Source organism: Procambarus clarkii, chromosome 5 (assembly GCF_040958095.1).
Source record: "Procambarus clarkii isolate CNS0578487 chromosome 5, FALCON_Pclarkii_2.0, whole genome shotgun sequence".
Lineage (NCBI taxonomy): Eukaryota > Metazoa > Arthropoda > Malacostraca > Decapoda > Cambaridae > Procambarus > Procambarus clarkii.
Window position 1 is genome coordinate 56,976,974 of NC_091154.1, and position 25,450 is coordinate 57,002,423.

A 25,450-nucleotide genomic window follows, 5' to 3' on the forward strand; every position below is an offset into this window, starting at 1 on the left:
AGAATTTGAAAATCACACAACATATAAATTGGAAAGCACAAAATACGTCAACCTTACAATTTCACTCACCAAAGTCTCTAAGTATAAGATGGTGAGCAAGGAGAGAGTGATACGGCTGACAGCTAGAGTTCTCACCGGCCTGGTACAGGTCGATGGCACAGGTAACATGAGACAAACATAGTCATGGCTACTGGAACGTCTCTCTCTTTCTCTGTATCTCTCTAATGTACAATTTAACGTTTATTTAAGGGGGGACTGGGAGCTAAACTCCGCCTACCAGCAGATAGCCTCTGACTATCTTCCTACCACACCTACACAACAGCTTGTTTGATGGAAAGAACACAGCCAACGTCTGCAGTTACCTGTTTAGCTGAGAGCGAGGTCACCTGATACGACCTGACCTCTACTTAACCTGTGACAATTAACACTCAAAAGGTGTGACTCTTGAAATGCTAAGGGCCGACAGCCTGGCGCCGCCACTATCCTGTGTACTGACTCTCGTAAACATGTGAACTCTTGTTACACGTGAAATATTAAATAAACCCATTTATGGTGTTCCATTATAATATTAACAAAATTAACTTTAAATGTAATCAACAAAGGAAAAATGTGTTTATTCTGTTGAGCATGTTGAGCCTCGCTAAATAGGATAAGTGGGACGGTTCTACCTGTTAGGCGCAATATGTGTGCTTGTGTAGGAGAAAGATCGTAGTACCTTACTGCACTAGTCAATGGAATATCATTGAATATATATAATTGCATATTGATAAATTTCCATAACTGGATGTTAGTTTAGTCATGCCTAGTTAAGTATGAATGTAGTGAGTTGAACGACTGACTTGTGGAGGTGGAACACCTCACCCACATACTGAGTGAGGTGTGGAGCATGTATACTCACCTGCTCCAGAGACTGGGTGAGGTGTGGAGCATGAACACTGACCTGCTCCAGAGAGTGGGCGAGGTGTGGAGCATGTACACTGACCTGCTCCAGAGAGTGGGTGAGGTGTGGAGCATGTACACTGACCTACAGAGAGTGGGAGAGGTGTGGAGCATGTACACTGACCTGCTCCAGAGAGTGGGTGAGGTGTGGAGCATGTACACTGACCTGCTGCAGAGAGTGGGTGAGGTCTTGAGGCAGGGTGACTGTGGGCAGGCGACCTGTGGGGTCAGGAACATACAGAGAGCCGTCCATGTCCTTCACCATCCGGGCCGCCAGCTCCCAGTGTCCAGCGTCCAGGGCAGCGTGCAGAGGACTCTCGCCGGACTTGCTACATAAGGAGGACTGAGCACCAGCCAGGTGGAGGAAGCTGCAGGTCAAGGTGCACTTGGCACAAGCCGCCTGAACCATGAGCTGAGTCAGGCTCATGGGACTCGCGCCGGACTTGCTACATAAGGAGGACTGAGCACCAGCCAGGTGGAGGAAGCTGCAGGTCAAGGTGCACTTGGCACGAGCCGCCTGAACCATGAGCTGAGTCAGGCTCACCACTGACCGGCCTCGGGGCCAGCAGGCTCTCCATGGAGCCTCGCCTCTTATGGTGGATATTACTTCATCAACACCTGCACCAAGCTCTCTTACTACATCAACACCTGCACCAAGCTCTCCCAACTCTTTAATTTTATCACGTTCTTGCTCCAGAACATGAAGGAACACCTGTAAACACAATGTATTGTTGTAACACATTAACCAACACCTTTAAACACATTTTATTGTTATTACTACATCAACACCTGCACCAAGCCCTCTTACTACATCAACACCTGCACCAAGCTCTCTTACTTCATCAACACCTGCACCAAGCCCTCTTACTACATCAACACCTGCACTAAGCTCTCTTACTACATCAACACCTGCACCAAACTCTCTTACTACATCAACACCTGCACCAAGCTCTCTTACTACATCAACACCTGCACTAAGCTCTCTTACTTCATCAACACCTGCACCAAGCTCTCTTACTTCATCAACACCTGCACCAAGCTCTCTTACTACATCAACACCTGCACTAAGCTCTCTTACTTCATCAACACCTGCACCAAGCTCTCTTACTTCATCAACACCTGCACCAAGCTCTCTTACTACATCAACACCTGCACTAAGCTCTCTTACTACATCAACACCTGCACTAAGCTCTCTTACTACATCAACACCTGCACCAAGCTCTCCCAGCTCTTTGATCTTTGATCCCCTCGTCCTCCCAACCATTGCCCACTCCCCCGTCCCCTCATCTTCCTCCTCACCATTCACCCGTCCTCCGTCCCATTGTCATCCTCACCATCCCCCCATACTCCACCATTCCCTCGTCCTCCTAACAATTCCCCACTGTGCAGTCCCCTCGTCCTCCCCACTGTCTCCCACTCCCCCATCCCCTCGTCCTCCCAAACCATTCCCCCCTTCCCCGTCCCCTCATCCACCACTTCCCTGTCCCCTTTTCCTCCCCACCATTCTCCACTCCGCTGTCCCCTCGTCCCCACTATCCCCAATCCCTCATCCCCTCGTATGCCTCACTATTACCCTCTACCTTGTCCCCTCGTCCTTCCCTCCATACCCCACTCTCGTCCCCTTCTCCTGTCCACCATTTCCCACTCCCTCGTCCAAATGCATTCCCACATGATCTGATGTTTCCATAAGAAAATTGGAAACATCATATAATCTGATGTTTCCATCACTGAAATATAAGAAAAACAGGTGAAAAAAACGAAATGAAAAAACGAAAAAATTACAAAATAAACTATTCTCACAAAATGAATGGTATGGTAAACAATACAGCAAAATTCCAATGCAATATCACAAAAAAATAATAAAATCAAAATGAAAATAAATTGAAATCTATGAAAATTAAATTTATCAATGAATTTGGAAACATCAAAATGGAATTGTGACATATTTAGTATAGCATGTGTTTCTCTTACATGCAACAGATGGGGTTTCTAAAAAAAAAAAAAAGTTTTTACCTGGCACAGGTGTGGCATTTTTACTTATACTTATGAAATGAACGGTATGTTAAACATCACACCTCAATTCCAATGCAATGTCACACAAAATAATTAAATCAAAATTAAAATAATTCAAAATCTATGAAGATTCAATTTATCAATGCAATCAGAAACAGTGAAATGGAATTGTAACATTTTAGTATAGCATGTGTGTTGCTCTTACATTTATCAGATGGCGCTGTGTTTCAAGAAAAGCACAGTTTTACCTGCCACAGGAGTGGCATCTATACTTATAATTACGAAATGAATGGTATGGTAAACAACACAGCTCAATTCCAACACAATGTCACACAAAATAAGTCCAAAAAATCAAATAAATTGAAATCTATGAAAATTTAATTTATCAATGCAATTGGAAACATTGAAATGGAATTTGTGACATATTTAGTATTGCATACATGTTGGTATTATGTGCAACAGGAAGGCGCTGTTTTCAAAAATGCATGATTTTACCTGTCACAGGGGTGGCATCTATATAGTAGGTATATAAAAAGACGCGCCTATTTGAATGCAACGTTGTGTCAAAATTTCAAAGTAATTGATGAAGAACTTTCGGAGATTACAGCGAGTGTTGCTTTTACGTCCAAAAGATGGCGCTGTTTTTTAAAAAAAACATGTTTTTTTCCTGTCACAGGTGAGGCATGTATAGAGTAGATATGTGAAAAGACTCGCCTGTTCGCATGCAACGTTATGACAAAATTTCAAAGCAATCAGTAATGAGGTTTCGAAGATTTCCCTCACATGAAAAATACATGAAAATCTCAGTTTTTCATAAAAAAAACATGCTTTTTACCGTCGCAGACATGACACTTATATAGTATGTATATATAAAAACATGCTCGGATGCGAATGAAACGTTGTGTGAAAATTTCAAAGCAATCGGTGAAGATCTTTCGGAGCTTAGTGGTTATGCACACACGAACATTTTAAATTTTTATTTATATAGATATAGATACTAACTGTACCAGGCCACACGTTACTGTGGCTCAGCAACACACATGCGTTGTTGAGCCACAGCAACCTTTGCCGGTCTCCCAGTCCACCTCACCACTCCCTCCTTCCCCATCCCCTCGTCCTCCCAACCATTCCTCACTTCTCCATCCCCTCATCCATCCGACAATTCCCACACCCCCGTCTCCCTCGTCCTCCCTACCATTCCAACCGTCCCTTTGTCCTCCCACCATCCCCCACTCCACCGTCCCCTCGTCCTCCTAACTATTCCCTAATTTAACGTCCCCTCGTCCTCCCCACCATCTCCCACTCCCTCATTCCATCACATTCACTACCATTCCCCTCTCCCCCATCTACTCATCCTCCTAACCATTCCACATTTTAACGTCCCCCTCGTCCTCCCCGCCATCTCTAACTCCCCCATCACATTGTCCTCCCTATTATTTTTCTCTCCCCTGTCCCCTCGTCCCCACCATCCCCAACTCTCCTATTCCGTCGTCGTCTCCACTATAACCCGCTCCCTTCTCCCCTTGTCCTCCCCACTATCTCCCAGCTCCCATTTCCTCATCCACCCCACCATTCCCCACTCTCTCGTCCTATGCATTTCCAAATGGTCTGACGTTACCATCAGAAAATTGGGAACATCAAATGATCTGATGTTCCCATCACTGAAATATAAGAAAAACAATTAAAAAAACAATTTAACAACTATGAAAAAATAAAAGAATAAGCTATACTCGCGACATGATTGGTATGGTAAACAACATACCTCAACTCTAATGCAATGTCACAAAATAATTAAATACAAATGTAAATATATAAATAAAAATCTATGAAAATTCAATTTATCAATGAAATTGGAAACATTGATATAGAATCTCAACAAATTTAGTATTGCATGTGTTGCTCTTACGTGCAATAGATGGCACTGTTTGAAAAAAAAAAATGTTTTTACCTGTCACAGGTGTTGCATCTATAGTTATACTCACAAAATAAATGGTATGGTAAACAACACAGCTAAATTCCAACGGAATATCACACAAAATAATTAAATAACAATAAAAATAAATCGAAATTTAAGAAAATTCAATTTGAGCGATAGAACGTTGCGTGAAAATTTCCAAGCAATTAATGAAGAACTTTCGGAGATTAGCGATTTTGAACAAACGAACATTTCCATTTATATATATATATATATATATATATATATATATATATATATATAAATATATATATATATATATATATATATATATATATATATATATATATATATATATATATACATATATATATATATATATATATATATATATACACACATATATATATATATATATATATATATATATATATATATATATATATATATATATATATATATATATATATATATATATATATATACACACATATATATATATATATATATATATATATATATATATATATATATATATACACACACCACATATATATATATATATATATATATATATATATATATATATATATATATATATATATATATATATATATATATATATATATATATATATATATAAATGCAAACAAGCCTGAATGGTCCCCAGGACTATATACAACTGAAAACTCACACCCCAGAAATGACTCGAACCCATACTGCCAGGAGCAACGCAACTGGTATGTACAGGGACTCCTTAATCCTCTTGACCATCACGACCGGACATAAGGAAGTGATAGCCGAAGCTATTTGAACCACTTCCCCGCCGGCACTCGGATGGTAATCTTGGGCATAGCATTTTATCAAATCACCTCATTCTTTGGGGCACACGTGAGGAACACAAATGCAAACAAGCCTGAATGGTCCCCAGGACTATATACAACTGAAAACTCACATCCCAGAAGTGACTCGAACCCATACTGCCAGGAGCAACGCAACTGGTATGTACAGGGACGCCTTAATCCGCTTGACCATCACGACCAGACATAAGGAAGTGATAGCCGAAGCTATTTGAACCACTTCTCCGCCGGCACTCAGATGGTAATCTTGGGCATAGCATTTTATCACATCACCTCATTCTTTGGGGCACACGTGAGGAACACAAATGCAAACAAGCGTGAATGGTCCCCAGGACTATATACAACTGAAAACTCACACCCCAGAAGTGAATCGAACCCATACTGCCAGGAGCAACACAACTGGTATGTACAGGGACGCCTTAATCCGCTTGACCATCACGACCGGACATAAGGAAGTGATAGCCGAAGCTATTTGAACCACTTCCCCGCCGGCACTCGGATGGTAATCTTGGGCATAGCATTTTATCAAATCACCTCATTCTTTGGGGCACACGTGAGGAACACAAATGCAAACAAGCCTGAATGGTCCCCAGGACTATATACAACTGAATACTCACACCCCAGAAGTAACTCTAACCCATACTGCCAGGAGCAACGCAACTGGTGTGTACAGGGACGCCTTAATCCGCTTGACCATCACGACCGGACATAAGGAAGTGATAGCCGAAGCTATTTGAACCACTTCCCCGCCGGCACTCTGATGGTAATCTTGGGCATAGCATTTTATCAAATCACCTCATTCTTTGGGGCACACGTGAGGAACACAAATGCAAACAAGCCTGAATGGTCCCCAGGACTATATACAACTGAAAACTCACACCCCAGAAGTGACTCGAACCCATACTGCCAGGAGCAACGAAACTGGTATGTACAGGGACGTCTTAATCCGCTTGACCATCACGACCGGACATAAGGAAGTGATAGCCGAAGCTATTTGAACCACTTCCCCGCTGGCACTCGGATGGTAATCTTGGGCACAGCATTTTATCAAATCACCTCATTCTTTGGGGCACACGTGAGGAACACAAATGCAAACAAGCCTGAATGGTCCCCAGGACTATATACAACTGAAAACTCACACCCCAGAAGTGACTCGAACCCATACTGCCAGGAGCAACGCAACTGGTATGTACAGGGTCGCCTTAATCCGCTTGACCATCACGACCGGACATAAGGAAGTGATAGCCAAAGCAATTTGAACCACTTCCCCGCCGGCACTCGGATGGTAATCTTGGGCATAGCATTTTATCTGGCCGTTTTTCTGGTTTTATAGTAAATCGTCAGTTGTATCCTCTGATTTTTGTCTGTAGGGATAACACTATCCCTACAGACAAAAATCAGAGGATACAACTGACGATTTACTATAAAACCAGAAAAACGGCCAGCCTACTCATGAGAAACTCTCCAGACACAAAACAGAACGCTTTAAAATAGACAAACGTCATCTATGCCTTCAAATGCCCACTTGGGGACTGTGAGCTCCAAAAAAAACAGTATATAGGCAAGACAACAACATCTCTTTCTAGGCGTTTAACGATGCATAAACAACAGGGCTCCATTAAGGAACATATAATCTCTTCCCACAACCAAACCATCGCCAGAGAAATCCTAGTAAACAACACAGAAATCATCGATAGATACAGCGATAGCAGGCGGCTTGACGTTTGCGAGGCACTACACATTAAGAAGTCAACACCAGCAATCAACAGCCAATTAATGCACAACTATATTCTTCCCACCTCAAGACTCCGTTCCAATATAGAAGCATCAAGAAATATGGACCAATAGGCTTTCTACAATCACTTCCATTTCAATACCCATTGTTTCGTGTTCTGTCTTGTGTTCATGAAATTAATACCCTATTAATGCCACCTCTTGTTCTGTCTTGTGTTGATGAAATTAATACCCTATTAATGCCACCTCACCCCATCCACCTCACTCAAATGTAGATATAAACAAAATCGGAGATGTGTAAGTTCTATTCAGTTGTGTATTTGTAAACTAAAGTCTTTGAAAATGTAATAAGTTTTACGAAACGCGCTCGTGTCGCGTCAGACTAGAAATAAAAATGAATTTTGGAGAATTGATTTTTGAATTACCTCCAACAGTAAAAAGAAATGTACGAAAGATTGAGAAAATTCGTGTTAGAATTATTAATCTTACTTTTTCGGTCATATTTAATAATATATATATATATCAATATATATATATATATATATATATATATATATATATATATATATATATATATATATATATATATATGTATATATATATTGTCGGGGTTTCTCAGTAAGTAACCGTACCTCAAATCCTGGCAAGGTCGCCAATGTCGGGGTTTCGTCAGTAAGTAAATAAGTTAAGGTAAGTGTACTTAATATCCTGTCAATATCGACAATGTCGGGGTTTCTCTACCTCTCACCAGCAACTACCAAGTAGTAGTAGTGGTAACGGTTACTTACTGTAGCCCTGGAAGTCTTCACTCCATCCTCCTGGTGCCACTGTTCACCTGGAGAGTATCCCAGTCTACCTCAGGCCGGCCTTCTAACCTGAAGGCGAGTGGGAACACAATCCACTCTCTCGATCGTGTGCCCGCCCCGATAGAGGGCTCTACTGCTAACTGAAAGGTCGCCTACTGGTGTTTCCCGTGTCCAGTAACACGTCAGTGGTATCGTGGGATTGTGGAAATAGTGGCAGAATGCACACTGGATAAATCTGTTATCTGGCAGGTATGTCTCTAGCACTCACTCTTTCAATGGACTCTGTAGCAACAAGCAATGGAGGGATAATGCAAACACAAAGGTAGTTTTGTATTTTACTTAAAACATTAAAATATTATCTCTCTATATCCACAACAAGGCGACGAAGTACATGACTAGATCACTTTCTCTTCATAAACTGGAGCGCAACAAATGGTAACACTCCCCCTCCTGTCATTCACAGCCGCCACGCCCCCTTGTGGTATGATCTCTCTCTGTACTTGTTTCTCTGGCGTTAAGCGCTTATATCTGTAAATTCACAGTTAACACAATTCTGGGAATCAACACAATAACTTGCTATAATGACGATAAACACAATGATAACTCCACTGGCCTTGAGCTCAATAATTTGTTTCAATGACAATCAACACAGTAGCTCACAGTAATGGCATTGAACACTGTATATCACAGTAATGGAAATAATTGCAATAAATTGCTGTACTTTCCTTAAACACCGTAAGTCACTTCAATGGCAATAACACAGAAAATCACTGCACACATGAATATGTTATTCAATACTCCAGCATATATACAGATCACTTTATCAATATTAGCAATAATGAATCAATACGGGGCACACAGCCTTATACTAATAAATGGTACATTTATATATATATATATATATTCTTTGACACAAACTTATACTATTAATGTCACATGTGTATAAATGTCCTTGACACAGCAAACTCTTCAATAAATCACAGGTGTACTGACACACCACACATATATTTAGTGAGAGCTCTCTACAACCTCACTCTGCACAACTGTGCCTTACTATGACATAGACATTGGTGAGCCTTGCTCACGACATAGAAAGTACTCTGGCTAAAATAGCTGACTAAAGGGAATGGGAGGGAAAACTAAATTACCTACTTCCACCTCACTGATGTGGACTCGCCCTCTGTTGAGAGTTGGACTGAAGCTCCTGGTCCCGGCTCTCGACTTGTTGTAGGGAACGCCCTCACACACACACTGATGCTCTCTCCAGGATCCTCTTCAACACCTCAAAAAACGCGTCTTCACCGTGCTCTATCCTCTGCAGGCCCGTGCTCCTCCACAACTTCCTGAACCGTTGGAGCCAGTCTTCTGGCCGTCGACTTCTCCTCACGACTATGGCGGCAGACCTTTCTCTCGGCTGCAGTCGTCCTGATTCCCAGCAAGTTCCATTCTTCGACTGACTCTCGGTGGATTGGCCCAGCCGCTACGTCGTCTCTAAACGGGTGAACTTGCACAGACGTCCCATACGTCACTGCACAGACATCACCTCTTGCAAAGCGCCTGTTACTGGAGCACTTGCTGCTCAATTCTCGTTGATTCCTTCTTCAGTCCAACACATGGAATAAAGGAAGACCCCACAGGATGCTTGCAGACTACTGGGTGACGCGTAAAATCCACCGGAACGAGGTAAACTGTCAAACTGACAGGACCTCCTGTCACACGTCCGACCACTTCGCGTGTCGTGTCAAACTGATGGCGCCACCGCGGCGCGATGACCGGACCCCATGCCTTTGTGACGTCATACTTGCCAGGGGCGTTTCTCATTGGCTCCCTGTGCCACGTCACTGTTCCTGACCAATTTGGTGCCGCTGACGTCACACCATTTTGGCGGCAAAATGGAGGGGCTGGCGCCATATTGGCGTCCTAAAGGGCCTAAATCACAGGACAAAATACTCTTCTTTTGCAAATTTCTCGCCAAGGCGAGAACACTCCACGCTCCCACATATGTCAAATTGTTCCCCAGAACGTAGCGAACGCTCGGGTAAAGTGGATATGACTCTTACAGCTGGTGTGGGAGAAATATAAGGGGGGGGAACACCGTCACAATATATATATATATATATATATATATATATATATATATATATATATATATATATATATATATATATATATACATATATATATATATATATATATATATATATATATATATATATATATATATATATATATATATATATATATATTTAAACCTAGAAAGTGTACCACCTCTGGTGCAAGTGAAGGGACCCATAGCCTCGGAGAAGAAAATAAAGAGTACTCAGAGAAGACCTTGTGGATCCTCACTGAACACTTTGATATTTTCTTCTCCTACCACCCCTATTCTTTTGGTATGTGTGTATATTTATCTAACTTTATTTGAAAATGTCATTACACAAAAAAAGTTACAATATTGATTACATGCAGGGTACAAGGCTGTTTGTCACAAGTTGAACAGCACCTCCAGGTCCTCAGATGGCGGGCAGGAACCATGGATGCAGTGAGCATTTCCTCTCTGGATTGCCACACTAAGGCACTGAAAAAGAAAACTGGCAGCTCTAGGGTCTCTAGTTGTTTCGATTAGCTTAGACCCCAACTCCTTCAAAAAGCTAGCAGCAATTTTACCCCAGGCACCAAGTGTCTCTGAGGCAATGGGGACAAAATTGTAGTGGTGGTCAAGGTCTCTGTATTTACGTGACTTGGCCGCTTCCCGGTGATTGGCAGCTCCTCCTGCTTGTGTAGCACTGAAGTCAACATAGATATTGGCTAAAGTTGAAACGCAAGTGTAGTCCCACACCAACTGTCTACTATTTTTCTAATGGTTCACCGTGATTCCGTCTGGACGACCGACAGGCTCATCAGAGTTGCGGGACATTAGGTAACGAGGCTCTCTCTCTCTGCTGGGCAACCGGCTGTGGTAAGGCTATATAAATATATATATATATATATATATATATATATATATATATATATATATATATATATATATATATATATATATATATATATATATGTCGTACCTAGTAGCCAGAACGCACTTCTCAGCCTACTATGCAAGGCCCGATTTGCCTAATAAGCCAAGTTTTCATGAATTAATTGTTTTTCGACTACCTAACCTACCTAACCTAACCTAACCTAACTTTTTCGGCTACCTAACCAAACCTAACCTATAAAGATAGGTTAGGTTAGGTTAGGTAGGGTTGGTTAGGTTCGGTCATATATCTACTTTAATTTTAACTCCAATAAAAAAAAATTGACCTCATACATAATGAAATGGGTAGCTTTATCATTTCATAAGAAAAAAATTAGAAAAAATATATTAATTCAGGAAAATTTGGCTTATTAGGCAAATCGAGCCATGCATAGTAGGCCAAAAAGTGAGTTCTGGCTACTAGGTACGACATATATATATATATATATATATATATATATATATATATATATATATATATATATATATATATATATATATATATATATATATATATATATATATATATATATATATATATTATTAAATATGACCGAAAAAGTAAGATTAAAAATTCTAACACGAATTTTCTCAATCTTTCGTACATTACGCTTCACTGTTGGAGGTAAATCAAAAATCAATTCTCCAAAATTCATTTTTATTTCTAGTCTGACGCGACACGGGCGCGTTTCGTAAAACTTATTACATTTTCAAAGACTTTAGTTCACAAATACACAACTGAATAGAATAAAAAAAGTTTGAGCAGAGTTCCGTGCTGCGTTTCGCTTACGAGATGGAAAAGGATGGGAAGCTGCCCTTTCTAGATGTAACAGTCATGGAAAAGGGCGGAGGTTTCCACACTGCAGTCTACACTAAGGAAACAAACATAGGAATGTGCCTAAATGCCAACAGCGACTGCCCAGACAGGTACAAGAGGAGTGTTGTTAACGCATATGTCGACCGTGCTCTCAGCCACAGCTCAGAATGGAAGCAAGTCGACGAAGAACTCTGTAGGGTAAGGCAGGTCCTAGTCAATAACGGCTTCTCCAATGGTTTCGTCGAAGACATCATAAGAAGGAAAGTGAAAAGCCATGCAACCTCTGAAGAGACAACTAACACAACACCTATACCCCCTATTAGACTATTTTACAGGAACTTCTTTTCCACAGCTCATAAAACGGAGGAAAGGGTCCTGAAAGATATTGTTAATAGAAACGTTATCCCTACAGACAAAAATCAGAGGATACAACTGACGATTTACTATAAAACCAGAAAAACGGCCAGCCTACTCATGAGAAACTCTCCAGACACAAAACAGAACGCTTTAAAAGAGACTAACGTCGTCTATGCCTTCAAATGCCCACTTGGGGACTGTAAGCTCCAAAAAACCCAGTATATAGGCAAGACAACAACATCTCTTTCTAGGCGTTTAACGATGCATAAGCAACAGGGCTCCATTAAGGAACATATAATCTCTTCCCACAACCAAACCATCGCCAGAGAAATCCTAGTAAACAACACAGAAATCATCGATAGATACAGCGATAGCAGGCGGCTTGACGTTTGCGAGGCACTACACATCAAGAAGTCAACACCAGCAATCAACAGCCAATTATTGCACAACTATATTCTACCCACCTCAAGACTCCGCTCCAATATAGAAGCATCAAGAAATATGGACCAATAGGCTTTCTACAAACACTTCTATTCAATATCCATTGTTTCGTGTTCTGTCTTGTGTTGATGAAATTAATACCCTATTAATACTCTTGTTCTGTCTTGTGTTGATGAAATTAATACCCTATTAATACCACATTTTGTTCTGTCTTGTGTTAATGCCACATCACCCCTTCCACCTCACTCAAATGTAGATATAAAATCGGAGATACGTAAGTTCTATTCAGTTGTGTATTTGTGAACTAAAGTCTTTGAAAATGTAATAAGTTTTACGAAATGCGCCCGTGTCGCGTCAGACTAGAAATAAAAATGAATTTTGGAGAATTGATTTTTGATTTACCTCCAACAGTGAAGCGTAATGTACGAAAGATTGAGAAAATTCGTGTTAGAATTATTAATCTTACTTTTTCGGTCATATTTAATAATATATGTCTACAGGAAAGACTGCTACCAAAATATACTAATATATATATATATATATATATATATATATATATATATATATATATATATATATATAAATATATATATATATATATATATATATATATATATATATATATATATATATATATATATATATATATATATATGCCCTATTGTTCTATTGAGTCTATGGTTGAGTTCTTTGACACGTTCGCAATAGTACCAATGATCTTTATGGTGTCCGGTGGACTGTTTTTTCAGTGGGATTGAGTGGTTGGCTGCACTTTGAATCGCTTTGACAAATTCTTGTTCTGCCTGATTAATGTCTTTGGGATGATCATAGTTTCTTTGCCACTCTGAAATGAGGTTTTGAAATCGGTCCCAGTTTGCTAAAGCAAAGTTCCAGGCTTCAGATGGAGGCGGAGGTGGGGTGGGTAGGTCTAACTGAAGATCAATTTGGACCCCATAGTGGTCGCTTGTGAGTGTGGGCTCAACTGACCATGTTGCTGCATCTCTTAGGGAGGCTGAAACGAAGGTTAGGTCTAATCTGCCTCCTTGGATGTGGGTAGGTTCATTCTTGTTTAGGATTTGTATTTCTGGAAGCTGGTCCAGTAGATGTGTAATGTGTATGCCGGCTTTATTTGTTTTGTTCGAGCCCAGTGCCAATCGATGATGGGCATTAAAATCTCCACAAATGATTGTGTTTGTTGTTGTCGCGTGTCCAAATAACACAGAGAGATCCATTTCGGTTTGTGGAGACCTGTACACATTGAACACTTCAAGTTTGTCGTGTCTTAGCTCAATGGTGACTCCCATTACCTCTGTCCCTGCTCCACAATTGGGTGGGCTGGTTATGGATTTGGAGATCAGGTCACATTTTACATAGATTGCACATACCCTGGATTGCCCATTGATCCATGGAAGGAAGAAGCCTCGATAGCCTGAGATTTTAGGTTCTAATCCGGCTCGAAGCAAGCTCTCCTGTAGTATCAGGATGTCTATGCCCTTGGTTGCTGCTATGCATTGCAAGTGTTGCAATTTAGTGCGCAGTCCTTGCGCATTCCATTGCAGGATCTTTAGAATTCTAGGTTCTTGGAATTTGCTGATAATTCCGTGGTATCCATGGAGTCTGATGAACACGCCATGGAAGTTGCAATTGGTGTATAGGTTCTTAGTGGACCTGAAATTGACTCATCAATATCGCTTTCCGACGAGCTGGACTCTATCTGTTTTTTATGGGAGTGTCTCCTGCCCTGCTGTCTTGACGGTGTGGATATTACATCTTCGAATTTTTTGAGCTTGTGCTCAATTGTCTTCCGAGTCTCTGTGGTTTGCTTGATTCCATGTGAAGACAGCAGACTTTCGATTAACTCAGTGGCCAAAGTTTTGAGCATTGGCCAGAGAGCGTTCAGTTCAGTGGGAGCACTATTTAATGTTGTGCAGGTTTGGGGCCTAGTGGCTTTTAGACCCTTCTCGGTGGCAACTTTGGCACTGGAATTGCTACTCCTATTGGCCCCAGTGTGCTTGCTGGATGAAATGGGAGGCCGACTGCTTTGAACAGGATTCTTGTGTCCTCCATCTTTCTTTTTGTCCTGTACTGTCTTCTCACCCTTCACCATGGCCGATGGTGAAGGGCCGTGTGCCCCCTTTTCCTGAATGGGTAGACCCCACGCGGTTTTAGTGGGCATGGGAGCTGGTATTCGTTTTGGTGGGGGTTTCGGCTCCGCTGTAGGCGTGGTGGGGTTCGTTTGAAGCCTTTTGAGCCTTTCAGGGCATTTCAAGTTCCAGGCATGATGTGCCTTGGAACAATTTGGGCATTTTGCCTGAACAGGGTGGTTTGCCTTGAATTTATCAATACATGTTTTTGTATCATGGGGCTGGCTGCAGACTCCGCACCTCACTGGGCGTTGGCAGCCATCTTTGTGATGCCCAAATCTCTGACATCTAAAGCATCTTAGGGGTTCTGGGGTGTAAGGCCTGTGTTGGAACACACCCCAGATTCCAAGGTCAAGTTTCTCCGGGATCCGTCCTCTTACTGTGAGAAGGACTTGTCGAGTTTCCTGTTTTGTGGTTCGTACTTGGCATCTCTCTGCTGACACCACAGAGTTTAGCTTTTCGAGATGGCCAAGGGCCATATGCAAGGGATAGTGGAGGACAATGACTTTACTTATTTTATCCTCTGGTTTCAGTTCCTCACATTTTGCGTAATTTTTTAGAATCGTAGCGGCCGACTCGTCTTTAGGCCTCAGAATGTATTCTCCTTTGAGATTAGGTTTTGCTCTGACCTGGAGCTGGGGGTACTCTTTTTCCAGGTCCACTACAGTAGCGTAGGAAGACTTACCTTCCGTGTGCTGCACTTTGAAGACTGGAAGCGTAGATCTAGTCTGAGGCGCTGGGAGAGCTGGAGAAGCTGGAGAGATTAATGGGCGATGGGTCGTCATGGAGTGGCTTGTCCTGTTAGCCTTATTCACGTGATGCCACTCGCCGTCACTTTCGGAACTGGTATCCATTATCGATGGTCTTTTCCTACACTGAGCAGCATTGCTGGATCGATTATAAGTCAATTGGAATTCCATGATGAAATTCAAATTATCACTTGTGGAGTGGTCTGGTGAGTGAAGGTGACAAAGTCAGCGTGCAGTTGGCTCACTGTGTCCTGAAAATTGGCCCATTCGGATGGGCCAATTGGGTGCATCTGATGGGCCAATGGGCCGTCTGCGTTGTCCAAGTATTGTACCTCACCTCACTTCACCACTCTCTCCTGCCTATTTATACCCATCACTCGATCTGTAAAATCATTCCTTCTGACGTACCGAAAATCATTCCATGTCGTACCTAGTAGCCAGAACGCACTTCTCAGCCTACTATGGCAAGGCCCGATTTGCCTAATAAGCCAAGTTTTCCTGAATTAATATATTTTCTCAAATTTTTTTCTCAGGAAATGATAAAGCTACCCATTTCATTATATATGAGGTCAATTTTTTTTTATTGGAGTTAAAATTAACGTAGATATATGACCGAACAGTAGTGTAAAGTGTGACTACGGCGACGCGCACCACCTGCCAGGTGGCACTCAGGTGAGTGGCACCCGACAGGTGGCGCGCAGGTGTCTAGTCACACAGGGTTTTGGGGGATTTTCCCGGAAGTTTGGCGCGTTTCGGAGGCGTGTGAGCGTCCGGTGTTTGGGTATGTGGACTGGAAAGAGAGTAAGTCATGTTGATGGGTGCCAGGTGGTGCGCGTCGTCGTCGTCGCAGAGGGTTTGGGAGGGGAATTTCCCGGATGTTATGACATGTGTCGGAGTGGGGCGCGTCGCTCCAGTCCTCGTGGTTTTTGGGGAGCTTTTCTGTGTGTTCTGGTTATGAAAGAGGGAAACCATGTTGTTGGGGCAGTAAGAAATGCATGGAAAAGACACGTGAGTAGCCACTGACAGGTGGCGTGCGTCACTCTAGTCGCAAGGGTATTGGGGGAATTTCCCGGAAGTTTGGCGCGTGTCGGGGTAATTGGAGCGAACGGGTCTAGTCCTCGTGGTTTTGGGGAGCTGTGTGTGTGTGTTTTGGTGTTGAAAGAGTGAAGCCATGTTGTGGTAGAGTAAGAAAATAGAAGGATAAGAGTAAGAAAATAGAAGGATAAGAGTAAATGAATATGTATGTGTGTTTTGCGTAGACTTAATCCAGTGTGCGGATAATAATTTTTGATGATCGTGAGTAAGTAGAGATAGAGTGTAGATGCAAAACATAGTCTGTTATGTTGTTTGGGGTGTGGGAGGGGTATGGGATGGATGGAGGGAAGGGTGAGTGGAGCTCCCCCTCGTCGGCGTGAGACTGCTCTGGGCCATTATGCGGTTAGACAAACCATTAACGCCCCTACAGGAAGTGCTAAGTGTGCGAGGATGGGAGAGAAGACTCCGGCAGGAGGACTGTGTACCATTACCCTTAAGCGTTTTTCAATGTCCGCGGAGGGGTATGCGTACCGGTCACAGGTTAGAGCCCGACTGAACGACTTTCCAAGTAGCTTGGTTATTTCTCCTCAGACACGGCGGCGGAAGTGGAGGGGCATCCATTACCAATGCGTTTCGCCAGGGTCCGCGACTCTCTCTGTCTCTCTCTCACTCTGTCTCTCTCTCACTCTGTCTCTCTGTCTCTCTGTCTCTCTCTCTCTCTGTCTCTGTCTCTCTGTCTCTCTGTCTCTCTGTCTCTGTCTCTCTGTCTCTCTCTCGCTCTCTCTCTCTCTCTGTCTCTCTCTCTCTCTCTCTCCTCTCTCTCTCTCGCTCTGTCTCTCTGTCTCTCTCTCTCTCGCTCTGTCTCTCTGTCTCTCTCTGTCTCTCTCTCTCCTCTCTCTCTCGCTCTGTCTCTCTCTCTCTCGCTCTGTCTCTCTGTCTCTCTCTCTCTCGCTCTGTCTCTCTGTCTCTCTCTGTCTCTCTCTCTCCTCTCTCTCTCGCTCTGTCTCTCTCTCTCTCTCTGTCTCTCTGTCTCTCCCTCTCTAAAGTCCACCACACGTCACTTCACTTAGTAACTCAGTCAAAGTCCGGAGGTTAGCGTTTTACTAAAACCTGAATGAATGTGCCAGCCATACCCTCCCCCAGTCCACCCCCACGAACCCTTACCCCTACCTCCCCCTCCATGGCCGAACCATCACTGCCCCCTTCCCAGACCGGATGTTCTGTTCCAAGCCTTAGTATCATCATAAGCATAATATGGAAAACACAATCTTGCTACTATTATTAAATTGTCTTGTTCATTATCCTGAGTTCATCGCGCTCTCTCTCTCTCTCTGTCTCTCTCTCGCTCTCTCTCTCTGTCTCTCTCTCGCTCTCTCTCTCTGTCTCTCTCTGTCTCTCTCTCTCGCTCTGTCTCTCTGTCTCTCTCTCTCTCGCTCTGTCTCTCCCTCTCTAAAGTCCACCACACGTCACTTCACTTAGTAAACTCAGTCAAAGTCCGGAGGTTAGCGTTTACTAAAACCTGAATGAATGAATGTGTCGGCCGTACCCTCCCCCAGTCCACCCCCACAACCCTATACCCCTAAAACCCCACCCCCCACCATGGCCGAACCAAGGGACTGACCTTGAGTCTTTCCATAGCGCGAGTTTTCACTCATCATCAACCATTAGTAATCGTTCGATCCAACAGAAAAAACAGAGACTCGTGTTAACATAATAGGTGAAAAAAAGTGAATCTTTCTCTTATTACGTTTTATTCAATGACTGGTAGACACTTACATATTTATCTTGGTAAAAAACAAAACATAATAACTGTCAGACAGACAGACAGACCTATTGGATAGCATAATAGGTGAAAAAGTTGATCTTTCTCTTATTACGTTTTATTCAATGACTGGTAGACACTTACATATTTATTTTGGTAAAACAAACATAATAACTGTCAGACAGACAGACAGACAGACATATGGTGATAGCTTACAGTCTCCGTGGTGTAGTGGTAAGACACTCGCCTGGCGTTCCGCGAGCGCTATGTCATGGGTTCGTATCCTGGCCGGGGAGGATTTACTGGGCGCAAATCCTTAACTGTAGCCTCTGTTTAACGCAACAGTAAAATGTGTACTTGGATGAAAAAACGATTCTTCGCGGCAGGGGATCGTATTCCAGGGACCATAGGATTAAGGACCTGCCCGAAACGCTACGCGTACTAGTGGCTGTACAAGAATGTAACAACTCTTGTATATATCTCAAAGTTAACAAAGATAATAGGTGAAAAGTTAATCTTTCTCTTATTACGTTTTATTCAATGTCGTATAATGAATACTAACAGTCCAATCCCTCTAAAATTTAAAAATAATCATATTTCAAACGTAGTTCAATACAGTAATTTAGTTACCGAGCTCCAGCTCTTGTCCTCCACCTTAGTTCCCTCACACATCTTCGTTAATACCTATTCAAATTCCCCGAAATTTCTACCCTCTGTATTTCAAACATAGTTTAGTAAATGCAAACAGTTACCGAACTCTAGCTCTTATCCGCCGCCTTAGCTCTCTCTCCTATCTTCGTTAATATCTAATCAAATTCCCTGAAATTTCTACCCTCTGTATTTCAGACGTAGTTTAGTAAATCCAAACAATTATCAAACTATAGCTCTTGTCCCCAGCTTAGTTCATTTGTACAAGATCGTTAGTAACAGACCAATTTTCCCGAAATTTAAAGCAGACATACTTCAAAGTTAGTAAATAAGATCAAGTCAGTTACTGAGCTCCAGCTCTCGTCCCCCAACTTAGTTCTCTCTCGTATATTTGTAAATAACCCATCAATTTCACTGTAATTTTTACCCTCTGTATTTCAGACACCGTAAATAAGATCAAAACAGTTAACGAGCTCCAGCTCTCGTCCCCACCTTAGTTCTCTCTCGTATCTTTGTAAATATCCTATCAATTCCCCTGAAATTTTTACCCTCTATATTTCATAGTAAATATGATGTAAACAATTATAAAACTCTAGCTCTTGTCCTCTGTCCAAGTTCACTCCTGTAAATTTATTACTATCAGTCCAAATCCCCCTGAGATTTGAACACCCAACTACATTTTCAGACATAGTAAATAAAAACCGGTTCAGTTATCAAGTTTCAACTCTTGTCCCCCAGCTTATTTCATTTTGTACAAGTTCTTTATTTTCCAACTAAATCATCCTGAGATTTAAGATCACCTTATTTCTAACGTAGTAAAATTAATCTGGACATTAGCCAAGCTCCATTTCCTCAGTCTTAGATCATCGAACATAATTATATCCAATCAAGTTCCTCTCCAGCCTATCTGTTTATCAGAGTAATTAAGTTATCATTCTCATCCCCAACGTATCCAAACTTTCAATAATCATCATACTGTATTTGCATATTTACTCTATATTCAGCTGTGTTCTTCACATTTTTTCCATGTTTTCTGTGTTCATTCCATGTTCTACAAATGTTCACAGCATGCTCAGTTCAATTCTTTTCACCTGGTTTTCTCATTTTTTCTGTTTTCTACCATTTTCCCATATGTTCACTATGTTCTTTGCCATGTTTTCATGTACATCATATGTTCTCTGTATAACTTTTATACTCAATATTCATGTTCTCAATGTTCTTAGCTTGTTCTTCACATGATCAGTGTTCATTCTTGTATTCCCTATGTTCCTTATCATGTCTTCATATTCTCTATAAGTTCATATTCCCTGCATGTTCTGTCGGAAAATCCGACACCATTTAATATATCATACAGATAATAGCTGTATTACCAACAAGTTACCCATAGAAAACGTAACTTGTAGTGGAATTACCGTCTATAGAAAACGGGATATCATCACCACATACTATTATAATTCACCACCTATTATGGTGGGAATTATTCTTAAATACATTAGTCTTTGGACTTTACCATCATAAAAACATCTTATATAAATTAACTTAATTATCAATATTAAAGTAGAGTAAATGTGACCCTTCTATCACTTTCTGACATCTGGACAAGTAGGCGAGGCGTCAGTGAGTGAGGAAGGAGGGCAGCCATTGTTGTTGTTATACGAGACCAGAGGCTCACACGGGAGCAAATTCGGCTCCTGTTAATTTTACTTGGACGTAGTGTTATGGATACCAAAGGTGTACCATCTGTCAACACGCTGTCAACAAATACAAGTTAAGTGTCTATCCGAAACCCGTTTATCATTCATTTATGGCCATTAATGTCAGGATATAGGGTTAGCCGGTTAGAACGCGAAATCGCCTCAAACTAAAGGTAATTAAGCCAGGTCTCAATGTTCCATATAGTGTTTTCTCTGAAATACTTGTCATATACTAGGTTTCTGGCTTCACAGCTAGCGCCCTTTTGACAGGTCAAGACGAGGATGCAAGATATGTGCACCAGTTACTGGGTGATAGAAGCTACCTCAAAGAGGATAATTTGGTGTCTACACTCTAGTTATACCTGGTGGACTAACCTGCTGTACTATAAGAGAAGGAACCTCATCAATGTATGTAGCTATTACTGTAATTTGATTGGCTGCATATGTGTAATATAAACCCCCCCTAATGTGTAGAGGATCGATTTGTGAGATTAAGAGATTATTGCAGAAATACAGTCCACTTATCATTATACAAATTGCTATCGAAGTATATAAATTAACGTAAATATAAATTCATATAAATTAAATAAATATAAATCTCACAGGTCGGTTCCCACATTATTTGGTCATCTTCGAACCGGATGACGGATTATTTGATCCTTTGAACCCACATTTGGTCATCTTAGTACCGGATGAACCAGTTATCCAGTGGATTCATTAAATATACTAGTGCAGTGTTATTTAAACAAAGCCAGCAGTCAAGACGGCAGCGTAGCCTCGAGGGAGCTCAGGAGCCTCCCTCAGCCCAGTTCAGCTTCGTCAGCGGTTTCATGCACACCCACAGATATTTGGTGGCGTGTTATTTCGTGAAATGACAGCGCTAATATAGAAGCCAGCCAAACTAGTGACTGTCGCGAGATTGTTCACGGATTTCGTGGTGTTACATTTCGCGAGAGATTATCTACGAATTTTGTGGACTTTATTTCGCGAGGTCACTAATAACATTTAATACTTCTAGATAATATTAGAAGTTTCATAGAGGCTAATTAAGAGGCTATTATCAATAATTGTGTATATTATTTCTCCAAAATAGAGAATTATTTAATATATATTGCACTAGTGATCACAGTATAATATTTACTAATTGCCAACCCACAACAGGGTAGGATATTAACCATTGACTAGTTGAACTATTATTGTTCATCCTAGTCCCATTATTACAATAGTCAGTTGTACTATATTGATCAACCTAACACTATTAATGAATGTTGCTGACCCTATTTTGGGTGTAATTTTTATCAACTCGAGTTGAGTTGTATATATAATAATTTACTTATGATCATTACACCTTTGAGTGATTAATTAGTGTCTCTACCATCCTAGGGTGATATAGAAGAGCTAACCTAAAGGTACTACCAATGACACTGGTTTATCACTCAAATCATTAGTGTGTATGATTGTATATATATAATGTGTATTAATTTTAAGTGCTAACCTCTAGTAGAGGTAGGATTATTGCCTAGTGAGTTCAGAATTTACCCTAGGCTACCATCAGTGCTTGTTCAGTATTATGAGCAGCCCAAGTACAAGTCCCACAAGGCTTCACCAACTAGCCAGTATGGATAATGCAGGGAGAATGAAAAGAACCCTTGCAGGTCTTAAAGGCCACTTAACAAGACAGATCAAGAAATGTGAAGATTTGTCACAACAATCAACAGTTGATTATGCTGACCTGGAAAGCTATTATCAAGCAGCTGCAGGTAAATTTGAGCAAATCAAATGTCAAATAGCAACATATGTGGCTGAACTTGCCAACACCAATTTATCAGAAACAGAAATAGACGACATTATGGTTGATCTTGCGAATTATGAAGATCAAACTCAGGCCACGTTACAGCCTTATGTCAAATTAATTGCCCAGAACAAGGCAACAACAACAGCAACAACAACAACAGTTGCATCTAATACGAGTCAAGCAGAAGCTCGACTCCCTCCAATTAATTTACCCACTTTCTCAGGAAAAGATGAGGAAGATTGGGACGAATTTTGGAACAAATTCGTTGACCTTGTAGACTCAAAACAATCTTTACCAAAGAGTAGTAAATTCTCTTATTTGCAAGGCCAATTATCAGGTGAGGCTAAAACAGTAGTATCCCATCTGAGATTAACTAATGACGGCTATGATCTGGCAGTAAAACTCCTCAAGGATAATTATGCTGATCCAGAAGTAAGAACATCACATTTAGTTCATGAGCTGTTGCATTTACCCCCACCGGAGGCTTCAGCTGATTCACTCCAAGTCTTCAAGCTGGAGGTAGAATCATTGATCAATGCCCTCAGCCTGACAGCAGATACAAACGGGGCTGAGTGGGTCTTGAAAATAATTGTCCAGGAGAAAATACCTAGGGACATATTGAGACAAATGAGTGCTCATTACAATAAAAGCATCTTATCCATGAGTGAAATATCTGAAGGTTTAAAGTCAGTAGTTCATCAATTACGAACACATGACAAATTAAAACCACCAAGTAAACCCTCAGAAACCAATAATAGTAAACCACAGAGTACCAAAGGTACTCCAAATCAATCTAGACAATATAATTCAACACCAAAGTGGAACAGTAGCAGTGTGGGCGTATATGCAGTGGGACCCTCCAAGCCTATAGTTACTGTGTCACCCAAGAACGTGACACCAAAGGGTACTGGAAGCTATGGAACATGTTTGTTCTGCAATGAGAAACATTCAATGTACCACTGCCCTAATTTTCCTGATAGTGACGCCCGTGTTGAGCGACTCAAAGATTTGCAACATTGCACGAGGTGCCTCAGGAAACATAACATCAAGGACTGTGATACCCAATTACACACCTGTAATAGGTGTAACAAAGGTCAACACCATGCAGCATTATGCAGAGACACCAAAACAACGTCTCCAAACCCCAAGGTGGAAGATAGCATACCCACCACAGTACAGTACTGCAAGGTGCAACAAACAAAGAGTGTCCATACGGCAAAGTCTAAAGGTAATACGACTTTGCCTACTGCCCAAATTACCATCCTGAATAAGAGGGCCAAGGTCCATACCCGAGGGTTGTTTGACCAAGGATCCCAGAGAACATACATCACTAAAAAGTTGGCAGATGAATTACAATTAAGGCCTGTAGCCCAGATGTCATTCAACATCTCAGGGTTTGTAACAGATGCAGGACCTCAAGTCTACCAGGTGGTACAACCATCAGTGCGTTTAGGCAGGTACGTCTGTCGAGTACAAGCCATTGTGGTGGACAAAATACCAGTAGACCTACAAGTTCAAGGTCTGAGAGCAACAGCCAAATTCCTGAGAAATAGAGGAATAAAATTGGCAGATAATATTAAGTCTGATCACCTCATTGACTTCGGTCTCCTTGTTGGGACAGACTATTGCCATCGATTCATCGGTAGCCCTACTAAATATCAGGGTATAACCATGTTAAACTCTGCAGGAGGTAAATTACTCTCAGGCCCAGTATCAAGCCTGAGGAGACCTATGCCTGCAGATAAACAATACCAATAGAAATCTAAATTTGTCAGCTGATTATATTTCTCCAGTAGCATTATACTAAGGAGATTACAGTTGACTATACCAACAGAGGATGATGTTAGTATCATCATTTAAAGCTGAAGATGAGTTCATGAGGCCTCAGTGGCAAATCAGTGAACAGTAGCCTAAAAACAGCTACAAGTCACTGCGACCAATGTCACTGAACCCACTGCAGTCTCAGAACCATACTTTACTTTAATGATGAGCTATTCAATCTTCTGAATCAATTAACTAAATTAAACCCCAATAAATTTGATGACTGATTTGATACATTTATTATTTAATCAAGATGTATTCCATGGGCCTCAGTGTTTATATATCAGTGACCAGTTACCTGAAGAAACTTCAAGTTATATCTGATGTCACTGATCTCACTGCAGCCCCTGAATCATACTTGACTGTAGTACTTGATCACATCCAGTCTTTTGGGTTAAATAATATGTAATAAGGCTTGAATATTAGCCTTTCAAGAGTTGACAGGGAAATGAAATCGCATTAGACTTCTAACCCCTGCAACTCTAGTACGGGACATCCGTCCTGTACGAACAGACACACAAATGTGTGATTACTAATTACTAACATCAAATTAATGTAATAATTCGATGGAGGAGTATCGGTGTTCGTCTGTTCTAAATAGGACTTCGACCCGTGAGCAGCCCCCTGGGGAATTATGTCGGAAAATCCGACACCATTTAATATATCATACAGATAATAGCTGTATTACCAACAAGTTACCCATAGAAAACGTAACTTGTAGTGGAATTACCGTCTATAGAAAACGGGATATCATCACCACATACTATTATAATTCACCACCTATTATGGTGGGAATTATTCTTAAATACATTAGTCTTTGGACTTTACCATCATAAAAACATCTTATATAAATTAACTTAATTATCAATATTAAAGTAGAGTAAATGTGACCCTTCTATCACTTTCTGAC

The 25,450-nt window shown here is 41.2% G+C and overlaps 1 protein-coding gene across 2 annotated transcripts in view; it reads right to left on the reverse strand.

Moving 5' to 3' along the window:
* Window positions 1-25,450, reverse strand: part of LOC123750377 (serine/threonine-protein phosphatase 6 regulatory ankyrin repeat subunit C-like) — a 441,679-nt gene that overhangs the window by 3,237 nt on the left and 412,992 nt on the right. The window contains exons 5-6 of one of the 2 annotated variants that reach the window (XM_069302535.1): window positions 1,588-1,651; window positions 1,106-1,557 (exon numbers count right to left, since the gene is read on the reverse strand). In XM_069302535.1, coding sequence (XP_069158636.1) covers window positions 1,106-1,557; window positions 1,588-1,651 — 516 coding nt within the window. Of the gene's footprint in view, window positions 1-1,105; window positions 1,652-25,450 lie in introns of both variants that reach the window. The other variant, XM_069302533.1, reaches the window with a different exon arrangement.